At 46.1% G+C, this 24,374-nt stretch overlaps 1 protein-coding gene across 1 annotated transcript in view; it reads right to left on the reverse strand.

Annotated features, from left to right (window-relative positions):
- Positions 1 to 1,224: 1,224 nt before the first annotated feature.
- LOC145337295 (uncharacterized) overlaps positions 1,225 to 24,374 on the reverse strand; it is a 31,844-nt gene continuing 8,694 nt past the window's right edge. Inside the window, exons 2-8 of the mRNA XM_080182087.1 lie at positions 22,997 to 23,191; positions 19,313 to 19,493; positions 13,997 to 14,103; positions 9,594 to 9,743; positions 8,152 to 8,232; positions 6,576 to 6,788; positions 1,225 to 2,256 (exon numbers count right to left, since the gene is read on the reverse strand). Of these exons, the coding sequence (XP_080038213.1) occupies positions 2,137 to 2,256; positions 6,576 to 6,788; positions 8,152 to 8,232; positions 9,594 to 9,743; positions 13,997 to 14,103; positions 19,313 to 19,493; positions 22,997 to 23,161 (1,017 nt within the window). The 5' untranslated portion in view covers positions 23,162 to 23,191 and the 3' untranslated portion in view covers positions 1,225 to 2,136. The remainder of the gene's footprint in view (positions 2,257 to 6,575; positions 6,789 to 8,151; positions 8,233 to 9,593; positions 9,744 to 13,996; positions 14,104 to 19,312; positions 19,494 to 22,996; positions 23,192 to 24,374) is intronic.

Raw genomic sequence — 24,374 nt, forward strand, 5'->3', positions numbered from 1 at the left:
TTTCAGAAGGCGTTTGACAAGGTACCTCACAAGAGGTTATTGCAGAAGGTCAGGGGACATGGAGTTGGGGGTAGGGTGTTAGCGTGGATAGAGGATTGGTTGTCAAATAGGAGGCAGAGAGTGGGGGTCAATGGGTGCTATTCGGATTGGCGGTTGGTGACTAGTGGGGTGCCCCAGGGGTCGGTGCTGGGGCCTCAGCTATTTACCATTTATATAGATGATCTGGAGGAGGGAACCGAGTGCAGGGTGTCGAAATTTGCTGATGACACCAAGATTGGGGGAAAGGCAAATTGTGCGGAGGGTGTGGAGAGTCTGCAGAAGGATCTAGATAGGCTGGGCGAATGGGCCAGGAAATGGCAAATGGAATTTAATGTTGGCAAGTGTGAGGTGGTCCACTTTGGTAGGAAGAATGGTAGGAAGGACTATTACTTACGTGGCGAAAAACTGCAGCAGGCGACGGTGCAGAGGGACCTCGGGGTCCTTGTGCATGAGTCGCAAAAACCCAGCTTGCAGGTGCAGCAGGTGGTCAGGAAGGCGAATGGGATGCTGGCCTTCATAGCGAGGGGGATTGAATATAAAAGTAGGGAGGTCTTGCTGCAGCTGTATAGGGCATTGGTGAGGCCGCAGCTGGAGTACTGTGTGCAGTTTTGGGCGCCGCACCTGTGCAAGGATATTTTGGCCCTGGAGGGAGTGCAGAGGAGGTTTACTAGGCTGATACCGGAGTTGAGGGGGTTGAGCTATGAGGAGAGGCTGAATAAACTAGGCTTGTACTCGCTAGAGTTTAGAAGAATATGGGGAGATCTCATTGAGACGTATAAGATGATGAATGGGATGGATAGGATAGAGGTGGAGAGACTCTTCCCGCTCAAAAAAGACAGTAGGACTAGGGGGCACTGCCTCAAGATAAAGGGGAGGCGGTTTAGAATGGAGTTGAGGAGGAACTTCTTCACTCAAAGGGTGGTGAATCTCTGGAATTCTCTGCCCGTTGAAGTGGTGGAGGCTGCCTCGCTAAATATTTTTAAGAAGCGGGTTGATGGGTTTTTGATAAGAGAGGGGATTAAGGGTTATGGGGAGAGGGCGGGAAAGTGGAACTGAGCCACAACAGATCAGCCATGATCTTATTGAATGGCGGGGCAGGCTCGAAGGGCTAGATGGCCTACTCCTGCTCCTATTTCTTATGTTCTTATGTTCTTATGAGATACCTCATGCTTAACCTTCTAAGCAGAGTCTTGTGAAGGTTGGTTTAGCTCAGTTGCTGGACAGTTGATTCATGGTGCCAACAGTGTGGGTTCAATTCCCGCACTGGCTGAGATTATTCAACCTTTCCCCTCGCCTGAGGTTTGGTGACCCTCAGGTTAAGTCACCACCAGCCAGCACTTTGTCAAAGAGGAGAGATTATGGTACCCTGGGACAATGGCGACTTTCAAGCAGGGGCTAAAGCTGGAATTTCTCATTTTTCTTATCCTGCACTTGGCTAGTAGCAGTGTGGACAATGAAACTCTCACACAAAGAGCACCTGAGGTCAGGACCTTCAGTGAGAGAACTCATGCTCTAGTTTGACTTACAATCAACTGATATGAAGAACAGTCCCCTCATATATATAAAACCAAAAGAGAAAACGCTGGAAAATCTCAGCAGATCTGGCAGCATCTGTAAGGAGAGAAAAGAGTCCAGATGGCTCTTTGTCAAAGCCTTTATATATCCTTACTGCTCAATACTCTCTCACCTCATTAACTTAGGGGACTGCACAATGTCAGATGCCCACACGGGACACAAAACAACGTGTGCATAGAAATCTGAAACAGAAAATGCTGGAAATATTTTGCAGCAAGAAATGCATGGAGGTGAACACACCTGGTGCAGCAAGGTCAGCTAACTGTGTGCCTTGAGGAGTGAAGCTGGGACCTTACTGGTTTGTATAACTCTGTTACTCACTGGACTAATTCAGAGCCAATGAGGGCGTGGGGCAGCAGTCAAAGACGTCAATCCCATTATATAATTGGAGAAACAAGATGGCAAAAAATGAACGCAAATACACAAAGCAATATCTCAAAAATGAATGTTGATCACTCAAACATTGAGTTTTTGGAGCTAAGAAACTAAGTTACAAATAATGCCTCCCCTCAGCTCTCTGTGCTAAAGAAGATAGCCAACGTGCAGACACCCTCTTGCTCCGGCAAGTGCAATTTGTTGGCCGTCCATCACAGTGCTAATGACGTGCACAGGATGGTTCTCCAGCTTAATCTCCCCCAGGACCTGTATATATGAGAGAGAGAGAGACCATGGTTATCTCCAAAGCAACAGAAACAGATGACACTCTAGCCTATCAAAAAAAATTATCTAGTCATTCTCACATTACTATCTGCTTGTGTAAAATTGCTAAACACAATTTAGCTGCTGTGTTTCTTACAGCAATGGCTGCACTTCAAGAATGTACTTCACTGACTGTTAACCACTTTGAAATGTCAGTGATTGTGAAAAGCGCTACATGAATCAAAAGTCTACCTCTTTAATATCTCTGTAGTATCTCTGTCTTTGTTGTTTTCTATGATGTACACAATGCCTGACAGACTGATCCTCACACAGGAACACAAGCAGAGAACCATGCAGCCCGCTCCAGAGCTGATTTTGTTCATTCTTGGTACATGGGCATCCTTAGTTGGCCAGAATTTATTGCCCATCCTTAGTTGCCCTTGTTCAGAGGGCAGTTGAGAGTCAACCACATTGCTGTGGCTCTGGAATCACAGACCAGGTAAGGATGGCAGATTTCCTTCCCTAAAGGACATTAGTTAATCAGATGCGCTTTTCCGATAATTGACAATGGTTTCATGGTCATCAGTAGACTCTTAATTCCAGATTTTTTTATTGAATTCAAATTCCATCATCTGCAGTGTTGGGATTTGAAGCCGGGTGCCCAGAACATCAGCTGAATTTCTGATTAATAGTTCAGTGATAATATCACTAGGCCATTGCCTCCCCATATATCTTAAGCCTTCAGTTCCCAGCTTGCTCCGCAGACCCCATAATTTGCTGAAACACCAAAAATCTGTCTATCCTAGACCTAAATATCTTCAACAATGGAACATCTACAACCTTCTGAGGTAGAGAATTCCAAAGGTTTGCAACCCTTTTAAGCTGGAGAAATGATTCCTTATTCTCAGTCCTTATCCTGGGACTGTGCCCATTTTCTAGATTACCCAGCCAGCAATAACAACCACTCGGTGTCTACCCTTTCAGAATCTCATATGTTTCAATGAGATCAACCCTCGTTCTTCTGAACTCCAGAGAATATAGATCCAATTCACTCAGCTTCTCATAGGACAACCCTCTTGTGTCCAAGACACAGTACTGTACTGTTTCCAATGATAGTACATCCTGCCATTTGTGATTAAGGCCAACAAGCTATTTGCCTACCTGGATGCTCGCTATGACTGTAATGCTAACTTGGTGGAACGTGCAGACACATCCAAATCTCTCTGCACATCAACATTTAAGGCTTTAGAAACAAGGATTCTTTTTTGGAAGCAGCTACAGACCAGGAAATAAGGGAGGAACTCAGGAAAATTAGTCACCAGAGAAGTAATACCAAATAAATTGTTGGAGTCACAGGCTGAGAAGAGCTCAGATCCTAACGGACATCCTCCTAAGGTCTTTGGGGAGGCAGTGGCACAGTGGTATTGTCGTTGGACTAGTAATCCAAAGACCAAGGTAAATGCACCGGGGACATGGGTTCAAATCCCACTATGGCAGATGGTGAAATTTGAATTCAATAAAAATCTGGAATTAAAAGTCTCATGATGACCATGAAAGCATTGTCAGTTGTTGTAAAAACCCATCCGGTTCACTAATGTTCTTTCAGGAAGGAAACCTGTTGTCTTTACCTGGTCTGGCCTACATGTGACTCCCAGGCCCACAGCAATGTGGTTGACTCTTAAATGGCCTCCAGGGATGCTGGCCCAGCCAGCATCACCCATACTCCATGAATAAGTAAAAAAAAGTGTCCAGTGAGATAGTTGATTCATAATTTTAATTCTCCTGGATTCATGGGACTTCCCATAAAATTGAATGATAGCAAATGTAAATCCATTTTCAAAATGAGAGGGAGACAAAGTAGGAAACTATACGATAGTTAGAACAAAGAACAAAAACGGCCCGGGAAACAGGCCCTTCGGCCCAACGAGCCCGTGCCGCCATTTTAACATTACCAGTCCCCCCCTCCCACCCATGACCCTTATCTATTGTTTTATGGCAATCCACATTGAGAGAAACTAATTTAGGGACAATTTAGTACTTCCAGTCAGCCTAATAGCACATCTTTGGGGTGTGGGAGGAAACCGGAGTTAGCCTAACATCTGTCAGGAAAATGTTAGAAGCCATTATCAAAGAATTTATAGCAAATGGATAAGTTTAAGGCAATTGGGCAAAGTCAACATGGTTTTGTGATAAGAAAATAATCCAAAGGTGAGTTGGTTAGGTGGATTGGCTACGCTAAATTGTCCCTTAGTGCCCAAAAATGTGTAAGTTAGGAAGATTAACAGGGTAAATATTTGGAATACAGGGATAGGAACTGGGTGGTCTGTCGGAGAGTCAATGCAGACCGGTTGCGCTGAATGGCCTCCCCTTGCTCTATAGGCATTCTATGAAAATCATGTTTAATCGACTTATTTGAATTCTTTGAGGAAGTAACCTGTATCGTGGATAAAGGGGAACCAGTGGATGTGAATCTGGCTAAGTTAGGGGTTCCACTCGCATACACACAGGGCAGGGTAGGTGTAGGAGGATGCGGCGGCATGGGCTCGTTGGGCCGAAGGGCCTGTTTCCTGTGCTGGGTTGTTCTTTGTTCTTTGTTCTTTGTACTGTGCTTAGATTTCAGAAGGCATTCTTTAAAGTGTCAAAGTAAAGGTTACTGCAGACAATAAAAGCTCATGTTATAAGGGGGTAACACTGGAATGGATAGACAATTGGCTGTTTAACAGGAGTAGGCATAAATGTGTGTTTCAGGTGGACAAGATGTGATGAATGGTGAGCCACAGGGATCAGTGCTGGGACCTTAATTGTTTACAATTTACATCAGTGACTTGGATGAAGGAAAGTATTTGCCAAATTTGCTGATGACATAAAGATAGGTCAGAAAGTAAATTCTGAAGAGGCCATAAGGAAGATATAAAATAGGTTAAGTGAGTGGGAAATATCTGGCAATATAATGGGATAATGTGAAATTGTTCATTTTTGCAGGAAGAATAATTAAATGATGAGATTGCAGAGGGATCTGGGTGTCCAAGTGCATGAATCAAAAAAGGTTAATATACAGACACAGGATAGTTAATAGTGTGTTATCTTTTTTTGCAAGAGGAATTGAAACAAAGGTAGGGAGGTTATACTTCAGTTGTATATGGCAATAGTGAGACCACATCCAGAATACCTTTTGGTGACCTTAATTAAGGGAAGATGTAATTGTATTGGAAGCAGTTCGGAGAAGGTTTACTAGACTAATTCTTGAAATGGCAGGTTGTCTCACGAGGAGAGATTGGACAAACTAGGTTTATATCCCCTAGAGTGTAGAAGAGTGAGAGGCGACTTGATTGAAACATACAAGATCCTGAGGGGTATTGACAGGGTTGATGTGGAAAGGATATTTCTTCTTAGAATCATAGAGGTTTACAGTGTGGTAAGGCCACACTTGGAATATTGTGTACAGTTCTGGTCACCCTATCATTAGAAAGAGTGCAGAAAAGATTTACTAGCATGCTACTGAGACTTGAAGGATTGAGTTATAAGGACAGGCTGGATAGACTGAGACTTTTTCCCTGGAGCATAGAAAGCTTAGGGGTGATCTTATAGAGGCCTATAAAATAATGAGGGGCATTGATTAAAGTCAACATCTTTTCCCAAAGTAGGGAAGTCTAAAACTAGAGGGCATAGGTTTAAGATGAGAGGGGAAAGACACAAAAGGATCCAAGGGGTCAATTTTTTCACACAGAGGGTGGTGAATGCTTGGAACAAGCTGCGAGAGGTAGTAGTAGATGTGGGTACAATTCCATCTTTTAAATAGCATTTAGACAGTTACATGGGTAAGATTAGTATAGAGGGATATGGGCCAAATGTTGTGGAAGAATCTGGAACCGGGGGCACAGATTTAAGGTCGGGGCAGGAGATTTGAGGAGAGGGTGATGGGAACCCTCAACATTTAAGAAATATTTGGATGAGCACTTGAAACACCACAGCATACATGGCTATGGAGCGAGTGCTGGAAAATGGGATTAGTATACATAGGGGCTTGGTGGCTGACACAGACACGATGGGCCGAAGAGCCTCTTCCTGTGTTGTAAAGCTCTATGACCTCCCTGCATAAATCCCCCTATCTCTAAAACTATCCTCAAATTTAACTTCCATCCCATGCTAATCTCAGCACTCAATGTTGGATCTTTGCAAAATCGCTTGGGGATATTTTACCTTGCAGGCATTTTCTAAACACCCATCATTACTGTGTGGTGAACCTGTCAATCAACGTGTCAGGATTAGATTAGTAAACTTTGGTTTCCAGTTTGGAATGGCCAGCATCTGTGACTTCTTACCGCATTGGTTTTAATGTTGATAGCATGTGCACTGTTGGTCCCACTTCCTCCTGCGATCACAATATCACTGGTACAATATCGAGCTGCGTAGATGAATTCACCATTGTCTTTATCCCCAGGAAACGGGATGTTCTTCTCCACAGTTGATTTCCGAAAATCCCAAATCTGCAGAGCGTTGTGAGCCACCCACGACCCAGTCAGAATCTTACTATTCTGTATATAACAAAAAAAAGGCACGCACAGCGTAGAACGGGAACAAATCTCGACCCTCCAGAGTTTCAGCTTTGCAATTCTGCACTTTTGCAAAGTAAAGACAGCCAGCGGAATTTACTCATTAAACTTCTGCAAGTGATGATACATAATCAGCAAATACCACAGTGACCCAGCAAATCAGCACTGCTGAAAATCCTTTGCACAGTAGCTACCGACCCTCTACTTTCTCAGAAGACTGAGGAAATTCAGAATGTCCGCTACGACTCTCACCAACTTTTACAGATGCACCATGGAGAGCATTCCTTCCTGGTTGTATCACAGCTTGGTATGGGCTCCTGCTCTGCCCAAGACCGCAAGGAACGACAAAGGGTTGTGAATGTAGCCCAATTCATCACGCAAACCAAATCCCATCCATTGACTTCCCACTGCCTCGGGAAAAGCAGCCAGCATAATCAAGGACCCCAAGCACCCTGGACATTCTCTCTTCCACCTTCTACCTTTAGGAAGAAGATACAAAAGTCTGAGGTCACGTATCAACCAACTCAAAAACAGCTTCTACCCTGCTGCTGTCAGACTTTTGAATGGACCTTGCATTAAGTTGATCTTCCTCTACACCCTAGCTATGACTGTAATACTATATTCTGCACTCTCTTGTTTCCTTCTCTATGTATGGTATGCTCTGAATGTAAAACGTGCAAGAAACAATAGTTTTCACTATATGCTAGTATGTAGAAATCATAGAAACCCTACAGTAGAGAAAGAGGCTATTCAGCCCATCAAGTCTGCACTGACCACAATCCCACCCAGGCCCTACCCCCCTATCCACCCACCAATTCCTCTAACCTATGCATCTCAGGAGCCTAAGGGCAATTTTTTTTAGCATAGCCAATCAACCTAACCTGCACATCTTTGGACATGTGACAATAATAAATCTAATTAAATCAAAATCCTCTGGTTCATCACTTCTTGTTACTCTGAAGGAGCGCTGGGGTGGCAGAGTGCTTGGTATTACATTGTCATCTGTGGGCTCTTGTGCAGAAATCAGTTGCTGTATTATGGATTATGGCTACACCTCAAACATATCCCATTGGGATGTAAGGGATCTTCTTGATGTTCTGAAGCCCTGATCATCATGGTTTTTGGAGGAGCAGTGCTGGCAGTTTTGCCTTTTTGCCCTCCATAATCTATGGGTGGGACAAATCAGAAATGTCCACCCCTGGATTGCTTGCTCTTCCCAAGGTTCAAAACTGCCCCTCCACCACCATCACCACTCTCCCTACACTCCCCCCACCCCCCCCTCCACATCCCATCCCTCCCTTGTAAGGTCTCCCGCCATGTAAGAGGTGCTGTTTGTAATGGATACCTTGATGTCAATCGCGGGACCACAGATATGGGGACCATTGATCACTTTGCGAGCTTCACTTGCCATACGCTTGTCCCAGATCTAGAGGAGAAATCAGTTTGTTTTTGGTGAACTGGATTATCGACCATACCTCAGTGAAGACCAAGCAAGATTTGCAGATGCGGCTGTTCCCTTGGCACGGACGTGAAGACCTTCTCCACAATGCTGGGATGTCTGCCATGTATATACTCTCGGACTTGAGCTCCATAATCCAGACCAACACTCCCCCCGGTGCTATTATTGAGGGAGTGCTGCACTGTTGGAGGTAGGTGTATATACTCTAGGATTTGCGCTCCATTGCCCCTTGAGTGCCTTGCTCAGGCCATTTAGAGGGGGCTTTGTGAGAGTCAACCACATTGCTGTGGCTCCAGAGTCACATGTGGGCTGGACCAGATGAAATGGCAGACTTCATTCCCTAGGGAACATTGGTGAACCAGATTGGTTTAAGAACATAAGAAATAGGAGCAGGAGTAGGCCATCTAGCCCTTCGAGCCTGCCCCGCCATTCAATAAGATCATGGCTGATCTGAAGTGGATCAGTTCCACTTTCCTGCCTGCTCCCCATAACCCTTAATTCCCTTGTCTATCAGAAACCTATCTACCCGTGACTTAAATATATTCAGCGAGGTAGCCTCCACCACGTCAATGGGCAAAGAATTCCAGAGATTCACCACCCTCTGAGAGAAGAAGTTCCTCCTCAACTCTGTTCTAAACTGCCCCACCCCCTTATTTTGAGGCAGTGCCCTCTAGTTCTGGTTTCCTTTCTAAGTGGAAAGAATCTCTCTACCTCTACCCTGTCTAGCCCCTTCATTATCTTCTAAGTCTCTATAAGATCCCCCCTCAGCTTTCTAAACTCTGAGTATAGGCCCAGTCTATTTAATCTCTCCTCATAAACTAACCCCCTCATCTCCGGTATCAGCCTGGTGAAACTGATTTTTCTGACGGCTAACAATGGCTCTGTGGTCGTTGGTAGATTCTAGGTTCCAGATTCCACCATCTGCCGTGGGGGGATTGAAATCTACGTGCCCAGAACATTAGCTGAGTTTCTGGATTAATAATCTAGCGATAATACCACTAGGCCATTGCCTGCCCTGTAGGTATGTTGAAGGCTGAGGCAGGTTTTAAACAGTAAGGGTATCGAGGGTTATGGGGATAAGGCAGGAAAGTGGGAGTTGAGGATTATCACATCAGATCAGTCACAAGCTCATTGAATGGAAGAGCAGACTCGATGGGCCAAAGGGCCTGTTTCTGCTCCTACATCTTATAGTTTTATCTTCTGCTTTCTGCCCTGGGAGGATGGACCACTCAGATAAATCATCAGCCCAGAGAAAGTAGGACAAATGATGGGAGGTTGGACCCAAGAGAGAGTGGTCCCCACGCCATGCCCCATTTGATCCAACTCACCTTGATGGAATCATCCCAGCCTCCCGTTACAAAGATATGCCGTTCCTCGGGATGGAAGCGAATGGCGAAGACTCGCCGGGTGTGCCCATCAATAGGTTTCAGCTCCTTCCCGCTGGTGACATAATCAGCAGCTTCCAGTACGTTTACCACCTGCCAGGAAGGAAGTAGTTGTGAGAGATTAAACCCTTGAATGGCCCTCATGGCGTTTTATTGTGAAAAGAAAATAGCGTTTTCCTGAATGGAACTCCTCTCCCAAGAGGATTTGCCAAACTGGAGCATGCCTCGAGTCCAGCCTGCCCACACTCTGTTCCAGAAGGAATCCCCTTGGAAACACGGCTGCAGTTGGCCCTCATGGATTCATGCTCTACCCTCGACCTCCCACAGGTCAGTAAGCCAGGTTGACAGTGACAGCTTCAATCTGAGGATCTACCACACTGATGGGACATCCTCACAAAAAAACTTACCCCTCACATCTCCTTCAAACTTCCCCCCCCACCCGCCCTCACTTTAAGTACATGCCCCCTAGTACTGGATATTTCTTTCTTTTTAATTTATTTATTCGTCAGAAGTAAGTCTTACATTAACACCGCAATGAAGTTACTGTGAAATTCCCCAAGTCGCCACACTCTGGCACCTGTTCGGGTCAATGCACCCTAACCAACACGTCTTTCAGATTGTGGGAGGAAACCGAAGCACCGGAAAGAATCCCATGCAAACACAGGGAGAAAGTGCAGACGGGAGAAGGGATTTTCCCAGTTTCCCTGGTCAACATTTCTCACATAACCATGGCACCATAGAAACATTCTCTCTGGATGTACAAAATGTTGTGAATGTAGCCCAGTCCTTCATGCAAACTAGCACCACCCTCCCCCCACCCCACCCCCTGCCATCTATTGACTGTCTACACTTCCTGCTGCCTTGGAAAGGCATAATCAAAGATCCCATACATCCCGGGCATTCTCTCTTCCGCCTTCCTTCAGAAAAAAGATACAAAAGTCTGAGGTCACGTACCGACCGACTCAAGAACAGCTTCTTCCCTGCTGCTTTTGAATGGACCTATCTTGCATTAAGTTGATCTTTCTCTACACCCTAGCTATGACCATCTCGAGGGCAACATGACAGCTCAGAGACTATCTCTGTTGCTGTGCGGACACATGGATTTGGGCCTGTGTCTGTGGGAGTTTGCACGTTCTCCCCGTGGTTGCGTGGGTTTCCTCCGGGTGCTCCGGTTTCCTCCCACATCCCCCCAAAGATGTGCTTTTAGGCTGATTGATTGGGTACTAAATTGTCCCTAAATTGGACCTCCCTGATCCTCGCACGTTAGGTATAGACTAAAATCATGAATAGGTCACTGAGACAGTGGGACGGCGGCGCGGGCTCGTTGGGCCGAAGGGCCTGTTTCCCGTGCTGTGTTGTTCTTTGTTCTTTGACTGTAACACTACATTCTGCAGTCTTGTTTCCTTCTCTATGAATGGTATGCTTTGTGAAAGAAACAATACTTTTCGCTGTATACTAAATACATGTGATATTAATAAAAACCAGGCCAACTGATTGTGGGTGCCGGTAAGAGCCTGATGGACAGAAACGTGTCCAAAGTGCTTGCAAACAAAGCATTGCTCCAGATAGTGGAATTAAAAGGAACAAGGCGGCTCTCCCTCACTTCTATGGTGTGATATTAAATTGAGAAATAATGTACAAGGTGACAAGGAAGGGGAGTGGGATCTTCCAAGAGCCAGTGCAAACTCGAAGGGCTGAATGGCCTCTGTCTGCGCTTAAAGATTTTGTAATTCTGTCATTATCTCACCAGAGTTTTAATGTGGTAGTTAGAAAAATAAAAGAATATCCCAATCAGGTACAAGTGCCAGACAAAGATATACAGGATTCAGTATTACCCTCTCTGTGGGGCAGCAAAAGGATTTAAAAAGTCAGTTTGGAATATATTCCATGGTCCAGCTTCCATTCTGGGGAACTTAAAGGCCAGCGTTTGTCTCGAGAGAAGACATCCCTCCTCATCTCCATCGTAAAGGGTGATTCCCCCCTTGTTTTAAAATTGTGACCCTGTAGTTCTAGATTGCAACTCTCATGAGGGGCAACATCCGTTCAGTGTCCACCTTGTCAAACTCCATCAGAATCACCTCTCATTCTCCTAAACTCCAATGAGTATAGCTTCCAGCTTTCCTCATTAGACAACCAATCCCTCTGTCCCTGGAATCAGGCTGGTGAATCTCCCAGGGACCGTTACTAACGCAAGTATACTTCTTCAATTCATTGGTGGGACATGGGTGTCGCTGGCTGGGCCACCATTTATTGTCACCTCTAGTTGCCCTTGAAGGGCAGTTGAGAGAGAATCACATTGTTGTGGCTCTGGAGTCATGTGTAGGCCAGACTGGGTAAGGACGGCAGATTTCCTTCCCTAAAGGACATCGGTGAACCAGATGGGTTTTTACAACAATGGTTTCATGGTCATCAGTAGATCCTTAATTCCAGATTTTTTTTTAAATTGAATTAATATTCCACCATCTGCCGTGGCAGGATTTGAACCCGGGTCCCCAGACAATTAGCTGAGTTTCTGGATTAAGTCTAGCGATAATACCACTAGGACATTACCTCTCAAATACATTGTCCCTTAAGTAAGGAGGAGGAAGATCAAAACTCCAGACAGTGCTCCAGGTGTAATCTCACCAATGTCCTGTATATTTGTAATAAGGGGGAATGGGCTGATTGACCTCATTTGGCACTGAAAGGATCCTGTGATTCTGGCCTCCATAGTGAGAGGATTTGAGTATAGGGATAGGGATGTTTTGCTGCAATTGTACAGGGCGTTGGTGAGGCCACACCTGGAGTATTGTGTGCAGTTTTGGTGACCTTATCTGAGGAAGGATGTCCTTGCTCTCGAGGGAGTACGGCGAAGGTTCACCAGGCTGATTCCTGGAATGGCAGGTCTGTCATATGAGGAGAGACTAAGTGGGTTAGGATTGTATTCACTGGAGTTTAGAAGAGCGAGAGGGGATTTCATAGAAACTTAGAAAATTCTAACAGGGTTAGACAGGGCAGATTCAAAAAGAATGTTCCTGATGGTGGGGAGAGTCCAGAACTAAAGGGTCATAGTTTGAGGATAAGGGGTAAACCTTTTAGGACTGAGGTGAGGAGAAATCTCTTCACCCAGAGGGTGGGGAATGTGTGGAATTCACTCCCACAGAAAGTAGGGGAGGCGATGGCCTAGTGGTATTCGAGAAACTCAGCTAATGTTCTGGGGACCCAGGTTTGAATCCCACCACAGCAGATGATGAAATATTAATTCAATAAAAAATATCTGGAATTAAGGATCTATGATGACCATGAAACCATTGTCAGAAAAACCCATCTGGTTCATTAATGTCCCTTTAGGGAAGGAAATCTGCCGTCCTTACCCGGTCTGGCCTACATGTGACTCCAGAGCCACAGCAATGTGGCTGACTCTCAACTGCCCTGCAAGGGCAATAATCACCGGCCAGCCAGCGATGCCCATGTCCCACGAATGAATGAATTTAAAAAAAAAGTTGAGGTTAAAACATGTGATTTTGAGAAGAAATTAGATATCGCTCTTGGGGCTCAAGGGATATGGGGGAAAGCTGGGGCGGTGGGGGGAAGGGTATTGAATTTGATGATCAGCCATGATCAGTGAATGGTGGAGCAGGCTCGAACAGCTGAGTGGCCTACTCCTACACCTTCACCAACAACCTGTCCTGGTTCCTCCATGCCAACGCTATAGTTAAAAAAGCCCACCCACGCCTCTACTTTCTCAGGAGGCTAAGGAAATCTGGCATGTCAGCTACGACTCTCACCAACCTTTACAGATGCCCCATAGAAAGCATTCTTTCTGGTTGTATCACAGCTCGGTCTGGGCTCCTGCTCTGCCCAAGACCGTAAGGAACTACAAAGGGTGGTGAATGTAGCCCAATCCATCACACAAACCAGCCTCCCATCCATTGATTCCGTCTACACTTCCTGCTGCCTCGAAAATCAGCCAGCACAATTAAGGACTCCACGCACCCCGGACATTCTCTTTTCCACCTTCTTCCATCGGGAAAAAGATACAAAAGTCTGAGGTCCCGTACCCACCGACTCAAGAACAGCTTCTTCCCTGCTGCTGTCAGGCTTTTGAATGGACCTACCTCGCATTAAGCTGATCTTTCTCTACTCCCTCGCTGTGACTGTAACACTACATTCTGCACCCTCTCCTTTCCTTCTCCATGAATGGTATGCTTTGTTTGTACAGCGCACACGAAACAATACTTTACACTGTATACTAATACATGTGACAATAATAAATCAACTCAAATCCTGCTTCTAGTTTCTATGAGAGATGCGGAGTTCCAGAGAGAGAAACAGGCCAGAAGGAGCAGGATGCGGGCGAGGTTTACCTTGTTGGTTCGGACATCGTATATTTTGATGGCCCTGCTGCTGCCAGCTGTGGCGTATGTGCTCCCATCAGACGAGACATCCACAGCGTAGAGTTCGTTATTCTCGTCTGGTAAGGTAAATAACAGCAGGAGTTCACTTTGCAGTTATATAAATGATCTGGAGGAAAATCTCAGCAAGAAAGATCCATCTGTGACTCACTCAGGAAGTTAAAGATGGTTTTAGGTTTCAAAAAAAAAGGCTTTACAATCTCACAAATGACATGGTAACTCTCGGGATGGGGGGTGTTTTAGAAACCAGGTCACCAAAAATTTAACTAAAAAAGGAAAAAAATAGAGTACGAGATTAAAACAGCCAGAAATATAAAAACTAGATTGTAAGAGCTTTAACAAGTTTATTTTAAAAAAACATAGTTAAAGTCAATGTTGGCCCTTCAAGGAACAGACAGGAAAAATTGTCACGGGGAATGAGGAAATGGCATTCCACAAATATTTTCTGTCTGTCTTCACAATAGAAGACACAAATTATATCCCAGAAATAGTGGGTGATTGAAGAGTTGATAAGAGTGACGGAATTGAGGTAATTACCAGCAGAGAAAACATACTAAAGAAATGCAACAGATTAAAATAGAAACATAGAAGACAGGAGCAGGAGGAGGCCATTCGGCCCATCGAGCTTGCTCCACTATTCATTAAGATCACGGCTGATCATCCAACTCAATAGCCTGATCCTGCTTTCTCCCCTTAACCTTTGATCCCATTTGCCTCAAGTGCTATATCCAGCTGCCTCTTGAGTACATTCAATGTTTTGGCATCAATTATTTCCTGTGGTAATGAATTCCACAGGCTCACCACTCTTTGGGTGAAGAAATGTCTCCTCACCTCCGTTCTAAATGGTCTACCCTGAATCCTCAGACTGTGACCTCTGGTTCTGAACTCCCCCACCATCGGGAACATCTTCTCTGCACCGACCCTGTCTATTCCTGTTAGAATTCTATAAGTCTCTATGAGATTCCCCCTCATTCATCTGAACTCCAGTGAAAACAATCCTAACCTGAATCAATCTCTCCTCATACATCAGTCCCACCATCCCTGGGATCAGCCTGGTAAACTTTCACTGGCACTCCCGCAAGAACAAGAACATTCTTCCTCAGAAAAGGAGACTAAAAACTGCACACAATACTCTAGGTGTAGCCTTACCAAGGCCCTGTATAATTGCAACAACAGATCCCTGCTCCTGTACTCCAAACCTCTCGCAATGACGGCCAACATACCGTTTGCCATCTTTACCGCCTGCTGCACCTGCATGCTTACCTTCAGTGACTGGTGCACAAGGACACCCAGGTCCCTCTGCACACTCCCCTTTCCCAATTTACAGACATTCAGGTAGTAATCTACTTGCTTGTTTTTGCTTCCAAAGTGAATGACCTCACATCTATCCAAATTATGCTGCCATTGATTAGCTGCCATTGATTAGCTCACTCACCCAACATGTCCAGGTCATTCTGAAGGATCTCTGCTTCCTCGTCACAGTTCACCCTCCCACCCAACTTGGTATCATCTGCAAACTTTGAGATGTTAGACATTGTTCCCTCATCCAAACCATTAATATATACAGTGAATAGCTGGGGTCCTGCTAGTTACTGCCCGCCAATTTGGAAAGCACCCATTAATTCCTATTCTTTGTTTCCTCTCTGCCAACCAGTTTTCTATCCATCTCAATACACTTCCCCCAATCCCATTTTCTTTAATCTTGAATGATAATCTTTTGTGCAGGACTTTGTCAAACGCTTTTTGAAAGTCCAAATGTATCACATCTACTGGCTCCCCCTTGTCAACTCTACTGGTTACATCTTCAAAGAATTCCATCAGATTTGTCAAGCATGATTTCTCCTTCATAAATCCATGCTGACTCTGTCTGATCCTGCCACTGCTTTCTAAATGATCCACTATAAAATCCTTGATAATGGATTTGAGAATCTTCCCCATTACCAATTCCCTGTTTTCCCTCGACCTCTCTTTTTGAATGTTGGAGTGACATTAGCTACCTCCAATTTGCAGGGATTGTTCCAGAATCTATATAATCCTGGAAGATGACCACCAATGCATCCACTATTTCTAGAGTCACTTCTTTAAGTACTCTGGGATGTAGATTATCAGGTCCTGGTGATTTATCCACCTTCAATCCCATCAATTTTCCTAGTACCATTTTTCTACTAATATTGATCTCTCTCAGTTCTTTCCTTCACTAAATCCTGCATTCTCCAACATTTCTGGTTTTTGATTTGTGTCCTCTTTTGTGAAGACTGAACCAAAGTATGTATTCAGTTGTCTGGTCATTTCTTTGTCCCCTATTATACATTCCCCCATTTCTGTCTGTAAGGGACCCACATTTGTCTTCACCAACCTCTTTTCGCGAATCTACAAAAACTCTTAGTGTCAGTCTTTATGTACCCTGCAAGCTTACTTTCGTCCTGTATTTTCCCCTTCTTAATCAATCCCTTGATCCTTTTTTGTTGAATTCTAAACTGCTCCCAATCCTCAGACCTATTATTTTTCTTGGTCAATCTGTATGCTTCTTCCTTAGATCAGATACTGTCTCTAATTTCCTTTTTGAGCCATGGATTGGCCCTTTTACCCATTTTGCTTTTGTGCCAGACAGGAATAAACAGTTGCTGCAGTTCCCCCATGCGTTCCTTGAATGGTTGCCATTGTCTATCCACTATCATCTCTTTAAGGAACTCTTCCCAGTCTGCCAAGGGCAACTCACACCTCATATCCTCATAGTTTCCTTTATTAAGATTCAGCACCCTAGTCTCCAAATCAATTATTTCACTCTGCAGCTTGATAAAACATTCTATCATATTATGGTCACTCATCCCCAAGGTGTCTGCTCCACCATTCAATCATGGCTGATATTTTTCCCATCCCCATTCTCCTGCCTTTTCCCCATGACCTCTCATCCCCTAGGAATCTATCTATCTATCTCTGTCTTAAAGTCACTCAATGACCCGGCCTCCACAGCCTTCTAAGGCAAAGAGTTCCACAGATTCCCCACTCTCTGGCTGAAGAAATTCCTCCTCATCTCTGTTTTAAAGGATCATCCCTTTAGCCTGAGGTTGCACCCTCAGGTTCTAGTTTTTCCTGTAGTGGAAACATCCTCTCCACATCCACTCCATCCAGGCCACGTAGTATCCTGTAAGTTTCAATAAGATTCCCCCTCATCCTTCTAAACTCCAACGAGTACAGACCCAGAGTCCTCAACCGTTCCTCATATGACAAGCTCTTCATTCCAGGGACCATTCTTGTGAACCTCCTCTGGACCCTTTCCAAGGCCGACACATCCTTCCTTAGATACGGGGCCCAAAACTGCTCACAATTCTCCAAATGGGGTCTGACCAGAGCCTTATACAGCCTCAGAAGTCCATCCCTGCTCTTGTATTCTCACCCTCTCGACATGAATGCTAACATTACATTTGCCTTCCTAACTGTCAACTGAACCTGCACGTTAACCTTAAGAGAATCTTGAACAAGGACTCCCTAGTCCCTTTGTGTTTCTGATTTCCTAAGCATTTTCTCATTTAGAAAACAGTCTCTGCCTCCATTCCTCCTTCCACAGTGTATAACCTGACACTTTCCACATTGTATTCCATCTGCCACTTCTTTGCCCACTCTCCCAACCTGTCCAAGTCCTTCTGCAATGTAAAATATTATAAAATATAGCTTAAACCTCAACCTGTCTAGCAAACAGTCCCCCTAGGACATCAGTCCCAATCCTGTCCAGGTGTAACAGGAATTGCACAGGTCCAACTGGTCCCAATGCCCCAGGATCTGAAACGCCTCCCCTGACACCATCTCTTCATCATGTATTTATCCAATATATCCTGTCATTTCGACTCTGACTAGCATGTGGCATGATAGTAATCCTGAGATCACTATCTTTGAGATCCAATTTCTTAACTTTCTTCCTAGCTCCCTGTATTCTGCTTTTCATACCAGATCCCTTCTATTTGACCTAAAATCCAACGTTTCCACAGGAACCGGATGGCCTACTCCTGAGGATTCCAAGAGAGAGCTGCGGAGGTTGAGCTGATTACGATTTTCCAGAGTTCCCCTAATTCTGGAAAAAAATCCCAGCAGTTAGCAAATCAACAAGAGAAGAGACAGAAGAAACAGGGCCAGTTAGCCTGAGATCAGTCACTGAGTAAGCACTGGAACTCATTAATTAAGGAAGTCTTAATGATGGACTTAGAATTACATCGTATGATCAGAACAAGTTGGCATGGTTCTACTAAAGGTAAATTCTGCTTGTCAAATTTATTGGGAGTTTTTGGAGGATTAACAAGGAGGGTAGATGAGGAGGAACCAGTAGATGTAGTATACCTGGATTTCCAAAAGGCGTTTTATAATGTGCCTTACAAAAGGTTGATGTACAAGAGAAGGGATTATGTAATAAAGGCAAGATACAGCGGGTGTTGGAAATCAGAAATAAAAATGCTGGAAAACTCAGCAGCTGTGGCAGCAGCCCTGGAGAGAGAAATAGAGTTAGTGTTTTGAGTCCAGTGTGACTTTTCTTCAGAGCTTGGGAAAGAGGTAGAAACGGGACGGACTCTCAACTTCAGAAAGTGGGGAGGGGCAGCTGGAGCAAAAGAGGTGGTCAGAGTTAGATTGGAAGGCCGAAAAGATTAAAGGACAAAGACATCATGCAACATAAGACAAAGGGAGAGGTGGTGAGAGTACTGAAGTAGGTGTTAATTGCAGAATAAAGGTCAGCACTGTCTGAGAGCAAAATAACAGATCGTCTTAATTGTAGCAAAAGGATTATAGTGCCATCTAAAAGCAAAACAAGGGAAAAGATGTAGATATATTAGCCAGGCATTGGGATTTCCATCAGTGGTAAATGGAACTGGTGAAAGCCACTACCCCCACCCCCACTCCCACACCGCCAGGTTACCTGAGTGGGAGGGATAGGGAGAGGGAGTATATGTTTGTGTGTCTGTTTGCTTTGGTCGTTGGAATGGAAAACTAGAATAATTTTGTAAAGTGTGTAAATACTGATGCTTGGAGAGGCTTGGGCGAACAAGACGACAGAAAGTTAGCATGCAAGTACGGTAGGCAAGTAGGAAAGCAAGTGACATATTGGTCTTTATTACTGCAATTATACAGAGTGCCTAAAGGAGAGTAAGGGTCAAATGTCCAGTGCCAAGGATGTTGAGGTAGGAAGGCACAAGGACATGATCCCTTTAGAAGGATGGGGCATAAGAACAAATTGTACAGAAGAATATACCGCGTATCATTGTCCAGGAAGTCCTTGCATACCTGTGGTGGTGAAAAGACATTTGGTAGTTTTAGTGTCATAAACAGCAATTACACCTTCAGCGCTGACTGATATCAGGTGACTGTCATCCTTCGGGGTAAAGCACATACTCGTGACGGCCTGTCGGGAAACACCCCCACTGAATATGTCACGCAGAGGTTTTCCTTCCACAGGGTCCACGGCCTGATAACAGAGGGCACAAGAAGAATAGGTCAACATTGGGCAGCCAGAGGGCACAGGTCAACATTGGAAAGCGAGAGGGCGCAGAGGGCACAGGTCAACATTGGAAAGCAAGAGGACACAGGTCAACATTGGACAGTGAGAGGGCGCAGAGGGCACAGGTCAACATTGGAAAGCGAGAGGGCGCAGAGGGCACAGGTCAACATTGGACAGCGAGAGGGCACAGTGGGCACAGGTCAACATTGGACAGCGAGAGGGCGCAGAGGGCACAGGTCAACATTGGACAGCGAGAGGGCGCAGAGGACACAGGTCAACATTGGACAGCGAGAGGGCGCAGAGGGCACAGGTCAACATTGGACAGCGAGAGGGCGCAGAGGGCACAGGTCAACATTGGACAGTGAGAGGGCGCAGAGGGCACAGGTCAACATTGGACAGCGAGAGGGTGCAGAGGGCACAGGTCAACAATGGGCAGCAAGAGGGCGTGGAGGGCACAGGTCAACAAGGGACAGCAAGAGGGCACAGGTCAACATTGGACAGCGAGAGGGCACAGAGGGCACAGGTCAACATTGGACAGCAAGAGGCAGCAGTGGGCACAGGTCAACAATGGGGAGCAAGAGAGTCCAGAGGGCACAGGTCAACATTGGACAGCGAGAGGGCGCAGAGGGCACAGGTCAACATTGGACAGCGAGAGGGAGCAGTGGGCACAGGTCAACAATGGGGAGCAAGAGAGTCCAGAGGGCACAGGTCAACATTGGACAGCGAGAGGGAGCAGTGGGCACAGGTCAACAATGGGGAGCAAGAGAGTCCAGAGGGCACAGGTCAACAATGGGCAGCAAGAAGGTCCAGAGGGCACAGGTCAACATTGGACAGCGAGAGGGTGCAGAGGGCACAGGTCAACAATGGGCAGCAAGAGGGCGTGGAGGGCACAGATCAACAAGGGCAGCAAGAGGGCATGGAGGGCACAGGTCAACATTGGACAGCGAGAGGGCACAGGTCAATAAGGGACAGCAAGAGGGCACATAGGGCACAGGTCAACATTGGACAGCGAGAGGGTGCAGGGGGCACAGGTCAATAAGGGACAGCAAGAATGTTCAGAGAGCACAGGTCAACAATGGTCAGTGAGAGGGTACAGGTCTCTTTTTGGAAGCATTTTGGAAGGTCTAATACAGATAGGAAATATACAGTAAATGGCAGCACCCTTAAGAGTATTGATAGGCAGAGGGATCTGGGTGTTCAGATACACAGGTCACTGAAAGTGGCAATGCAGGTGGAGAAGGTAGTCAAGAAGGCATACGGCATGCTTGCCTTCATCGGCCGGGGCACTGAGTTTAAAAATTGACAAGTCATGTTGACGCTTTATAGAACCTTAGTGAGGCCGCACTTGGAATATAGTCTGGTCGCCACACTACCAGAAGGATGTGGAGGCTTTGGAGAGGGAGCAGAAAAGATTTAAGAACATAAGAACATAAGAAATAGGAGCAGGAGTAGGCCATCTGGCCCTTCGAGCCTGCCCCGCCATTCAATAAGATCATGGCTGATCTGTCGTGGCTCAGTTCCACTTTCCCGCCCTCTCCCCATAACCCTTAATCCCCTCTCTTATCAAAAACCCATCAACCCGCTTCTTAAAAATATTTAGCGAGGTAGCCTCCACCACTTCAACGGGCAGAGAATTCCAGAGATTCACCACCCTTTGAGTGAAGAAGTTCCTCCTCAACTCCGTTCTAAACCGCCCCCCCTTTATCTTGAGGCTGTGCCCCCTAGTCCTACTGTCTTTTTTGAGCGGGAAGAGTCTTTCCACCTCTATCCTATCCATCCCATTCATCATCTTATACGTCTCAATGAGATCTCCCCTCATTCTTCTAAACTCTAACGAGTACAAGCCTAGTTTATTCAGCCTCTCCTCATAGCTCAACCCCCTCAACTCCGGTATCAGCCTAGTAAACCTCCTCTGCACTCCCTCCAAGGCCAAAATATCCTTGCGCAGGTGCGGCGCCCAAAACTGCACACAGTACTCCAGCTGCGGCCTCACCAATGCCCTATACAGCCGCAGCAAGACCTCCCTACTTTTATATTCAATCCCCCTCGCTATGAAGGCCAGCATCCCATTCGCCTTCCTGACCACCTGCTGCACCTGCAAGCTGGGTTTTTGCGACTCATGCACAAGGACCCCGAGGTCCCTCTGCACCGTCGCCTGCTGCAGTTTTTCGCCACGTAAGTAATAGTCCTTCCTACCATTCTTCCTACCAAAGTGGACCACCTCACACTTGCCAACATTAAATTCCATTTGCCATTTCCTGGCCCATTCGCCCAGCCTATCTAGATCCTTCTGCAGACTCTCCACACCCTCCGCACAATTTGCCTTTCCCCCAATCTTGGTGTCATCAGCAAATTTCGACACCCTACACTCGGTTCCCTCCTCCAGATCATCTATATAAATGGTAAATAGCTGATGGTAAATTTACCAGGATGTTGCCTGGTATGGAGGGCATTAGCTATGAGTAGAGGTTGGAGAAACTTGGTTTGTTCTCACTGGAGCGGCGGAGGTTGAGGAGCGACCTGATAGAAGTCTAGAAGATTATGAGAGGCATGGACAGAGTGGATAGTCAGAAGCTTTTTCCCAGGGTGGAAGAGTCAATTACTCAGGGGCTCAGGTTTAAGGTGCGAGGGGTAAGGTTTAAAGGAGATGTACAAGGCAGATTTTTTACACAGAGGGTGGTGGGTGCCTGGAACTCGTTGCCGGGGGAGGGAGTGGAAGCGGACACGGTTGTGACTTTTAAGGGGTGTCTTGACAAATCCATGAATAGGATGGGAATAGAGGGATATGGTCCCCGGAAGGGTAGGGGGTTTTAGTTCAGTCGGGCAGCATGGTTGGTGCAGGCTTGGAGGGGCCGAAGGGCCTGTTCTTGTGCTGTACTTTTCTTTGCTCTTTGTCAACAATGGGCAACAAGGCAGCACAGGTCAACAAGGGGCAGTCAGAGGGCACAGGTCAACGATGAGCAGAGGGCACAGGTCAATGATGGGCAGTGAGAGGGCACAGGTCAACAATGGACAGCCAGAGGGCACAGGTCAACAATGGACAGCCAGAGGGCACAAGTGAAGAACAGAGAGAACAAACTGAGTGAAAATAAAAAATGCACAGAGAGAGCACAGACACAGAGAATACAGCAGTCAATGAGTGAGCGCAGAGAGTAAAGAAGGTCAGGGAGAGAACAGAGAGAGCTGGAGATGGAAAGAGGGAGAGAGATAGATGGTGACAGACCGAGAGACACAGAGAGACAGAGACAGAGACAGGGAGGGTAAAGAATGGATGTTGGGTATGAGGGTGGGAAAGCTTGCTGAGGTCCAGATTGTGCCTTGGGGAGAGACAGGACGCAGAGGTGAAGGGAGGTAATGCTTTGAGAGAACACAGTTGCCATTTGGTGACAAAGTGACTGAGTTGTAACCAAGTCTTTCCATTGCTTGTGCCAGTTTTGGCAACTTCTCACTCCTGGATATTTGTATTCTACCTGAATGGCTCCATTTCCAAATCCCACCATCAGCTCCTGCCCATCCTGAGTCAGGGTCAAGCTGTAGATCCCCTGTGAGTCCCTGGTCAGTGGGACTGCATGACGGAGTTTCAGCTGGGTTGGCAATGCCTTCTTCACCACTTGTTTTCTCGCTTGCAAACTCATCTGTACAGACTCTGGAGTACAGGCCAAAACCTGAAAGAGAGGTCCACAATGCTCCTGCATTAACAACGAGTTGGTGACAACACATTTCACCTACCAGTAGGCCAGCACACCACATTTTCTTTTATTCATTCGTGGGACATGGGTGTCACTGACTGGGCCAGCATTTAGTGCCCATCCCTAATTGCCCCTGAACTGATAGTCTCACTTGACCATTTGAGAGGGCAGTTGAGAGTCAACCACATTACTGTGGCTCTGGAATCACGTGTAGGCCAGACCAGGTAAGGACAGCAGATTTCCTTCCCTAAAGGATATCAGTCAACCGGATGGGTTTTTACAACAATCGACAATGGTTTCATGGTCATCAGTAAATTTTTAATTCCAGTTATTTCTTTTATTGAATCCATCTGCCACAGAGGGACTTGAATCCAGGTCCCCAGAACATGAGCTGAATTTCCAGATTAATGGTCCAGATAATACAATGCCATTGCCTCCCTTCAGTCGTGATCATTCCTTCACACTTTGATTATAGAGAGAGAGAGAGAGAAGGATACGGTGGCAGAACAAGCGAGAGAGAGGGAGTGTGGAAGTAGGGGATAGGGAGGTCGGGGAGGAGGAAGCGAAATCAAGACAGTGGAGGAAGTGATGAGTGGGGACAGTAGCATTCATGAGGGTGAGAGAGAAAGGAAGAAGAATTGCTTACTGATCACACTGACCACACTCTCCCCATAGCCCTGTATCAATCCCCAAACTAATCCCACTGCCCCGCTCTCTCCCCATAGCCCTGTATCAATCCCCAAACTAATCCCACTGTCCCACTCTCTCCCCATAGCCCTGTATCAATCCCCAAACTAATCCCACTGCCCCGCTCTCTCCCCATAGCCCTGTATCAATCCCCAAACTAATCCCACTGTCCCGCTCTCTCCCAATAGCCCTGTATCAATCCCCAAACTAATCCCACTGCCCCCGCTCTCTCCCCATAGCCCTGCATCAATCCCCAAACTAATCCCACTGCCCCCGCTCTCTCCCCATAGCCCTGTATCAATCCCCAAACTAATCCCATTGCCCCCGCTCTCTCCCCATCGCCCTGCATCAATCCCCAAACTAATCCCATTGCCCCGCTCTCTCCCCATAGCCCTGTATCAATCCCAAACTAATCCCACTGCCCCGCCCTCTCCCCATAGCCCTGTATCAATCCCCAAACTAATCCCACTGC

The sequence above is a fragment of the Carcharhinus amblyrhynchos genome, unplaced genomic scaffold (genome assembly GCF_965287045.1).
Source record: "Carcharhinus amblyrhynchos unplaced genomic scaffold, sCarAmb.v2.hapA scaffold_45, whole genome shotgun sequence".
Lineage (NCBI taxonomy): Eukaryota > Metazoa > Chordata > Chondrichthyes > Carcharhiniformes > Carcharhinidae > Carcharhinus > Carcharhinus amblyrhynchos.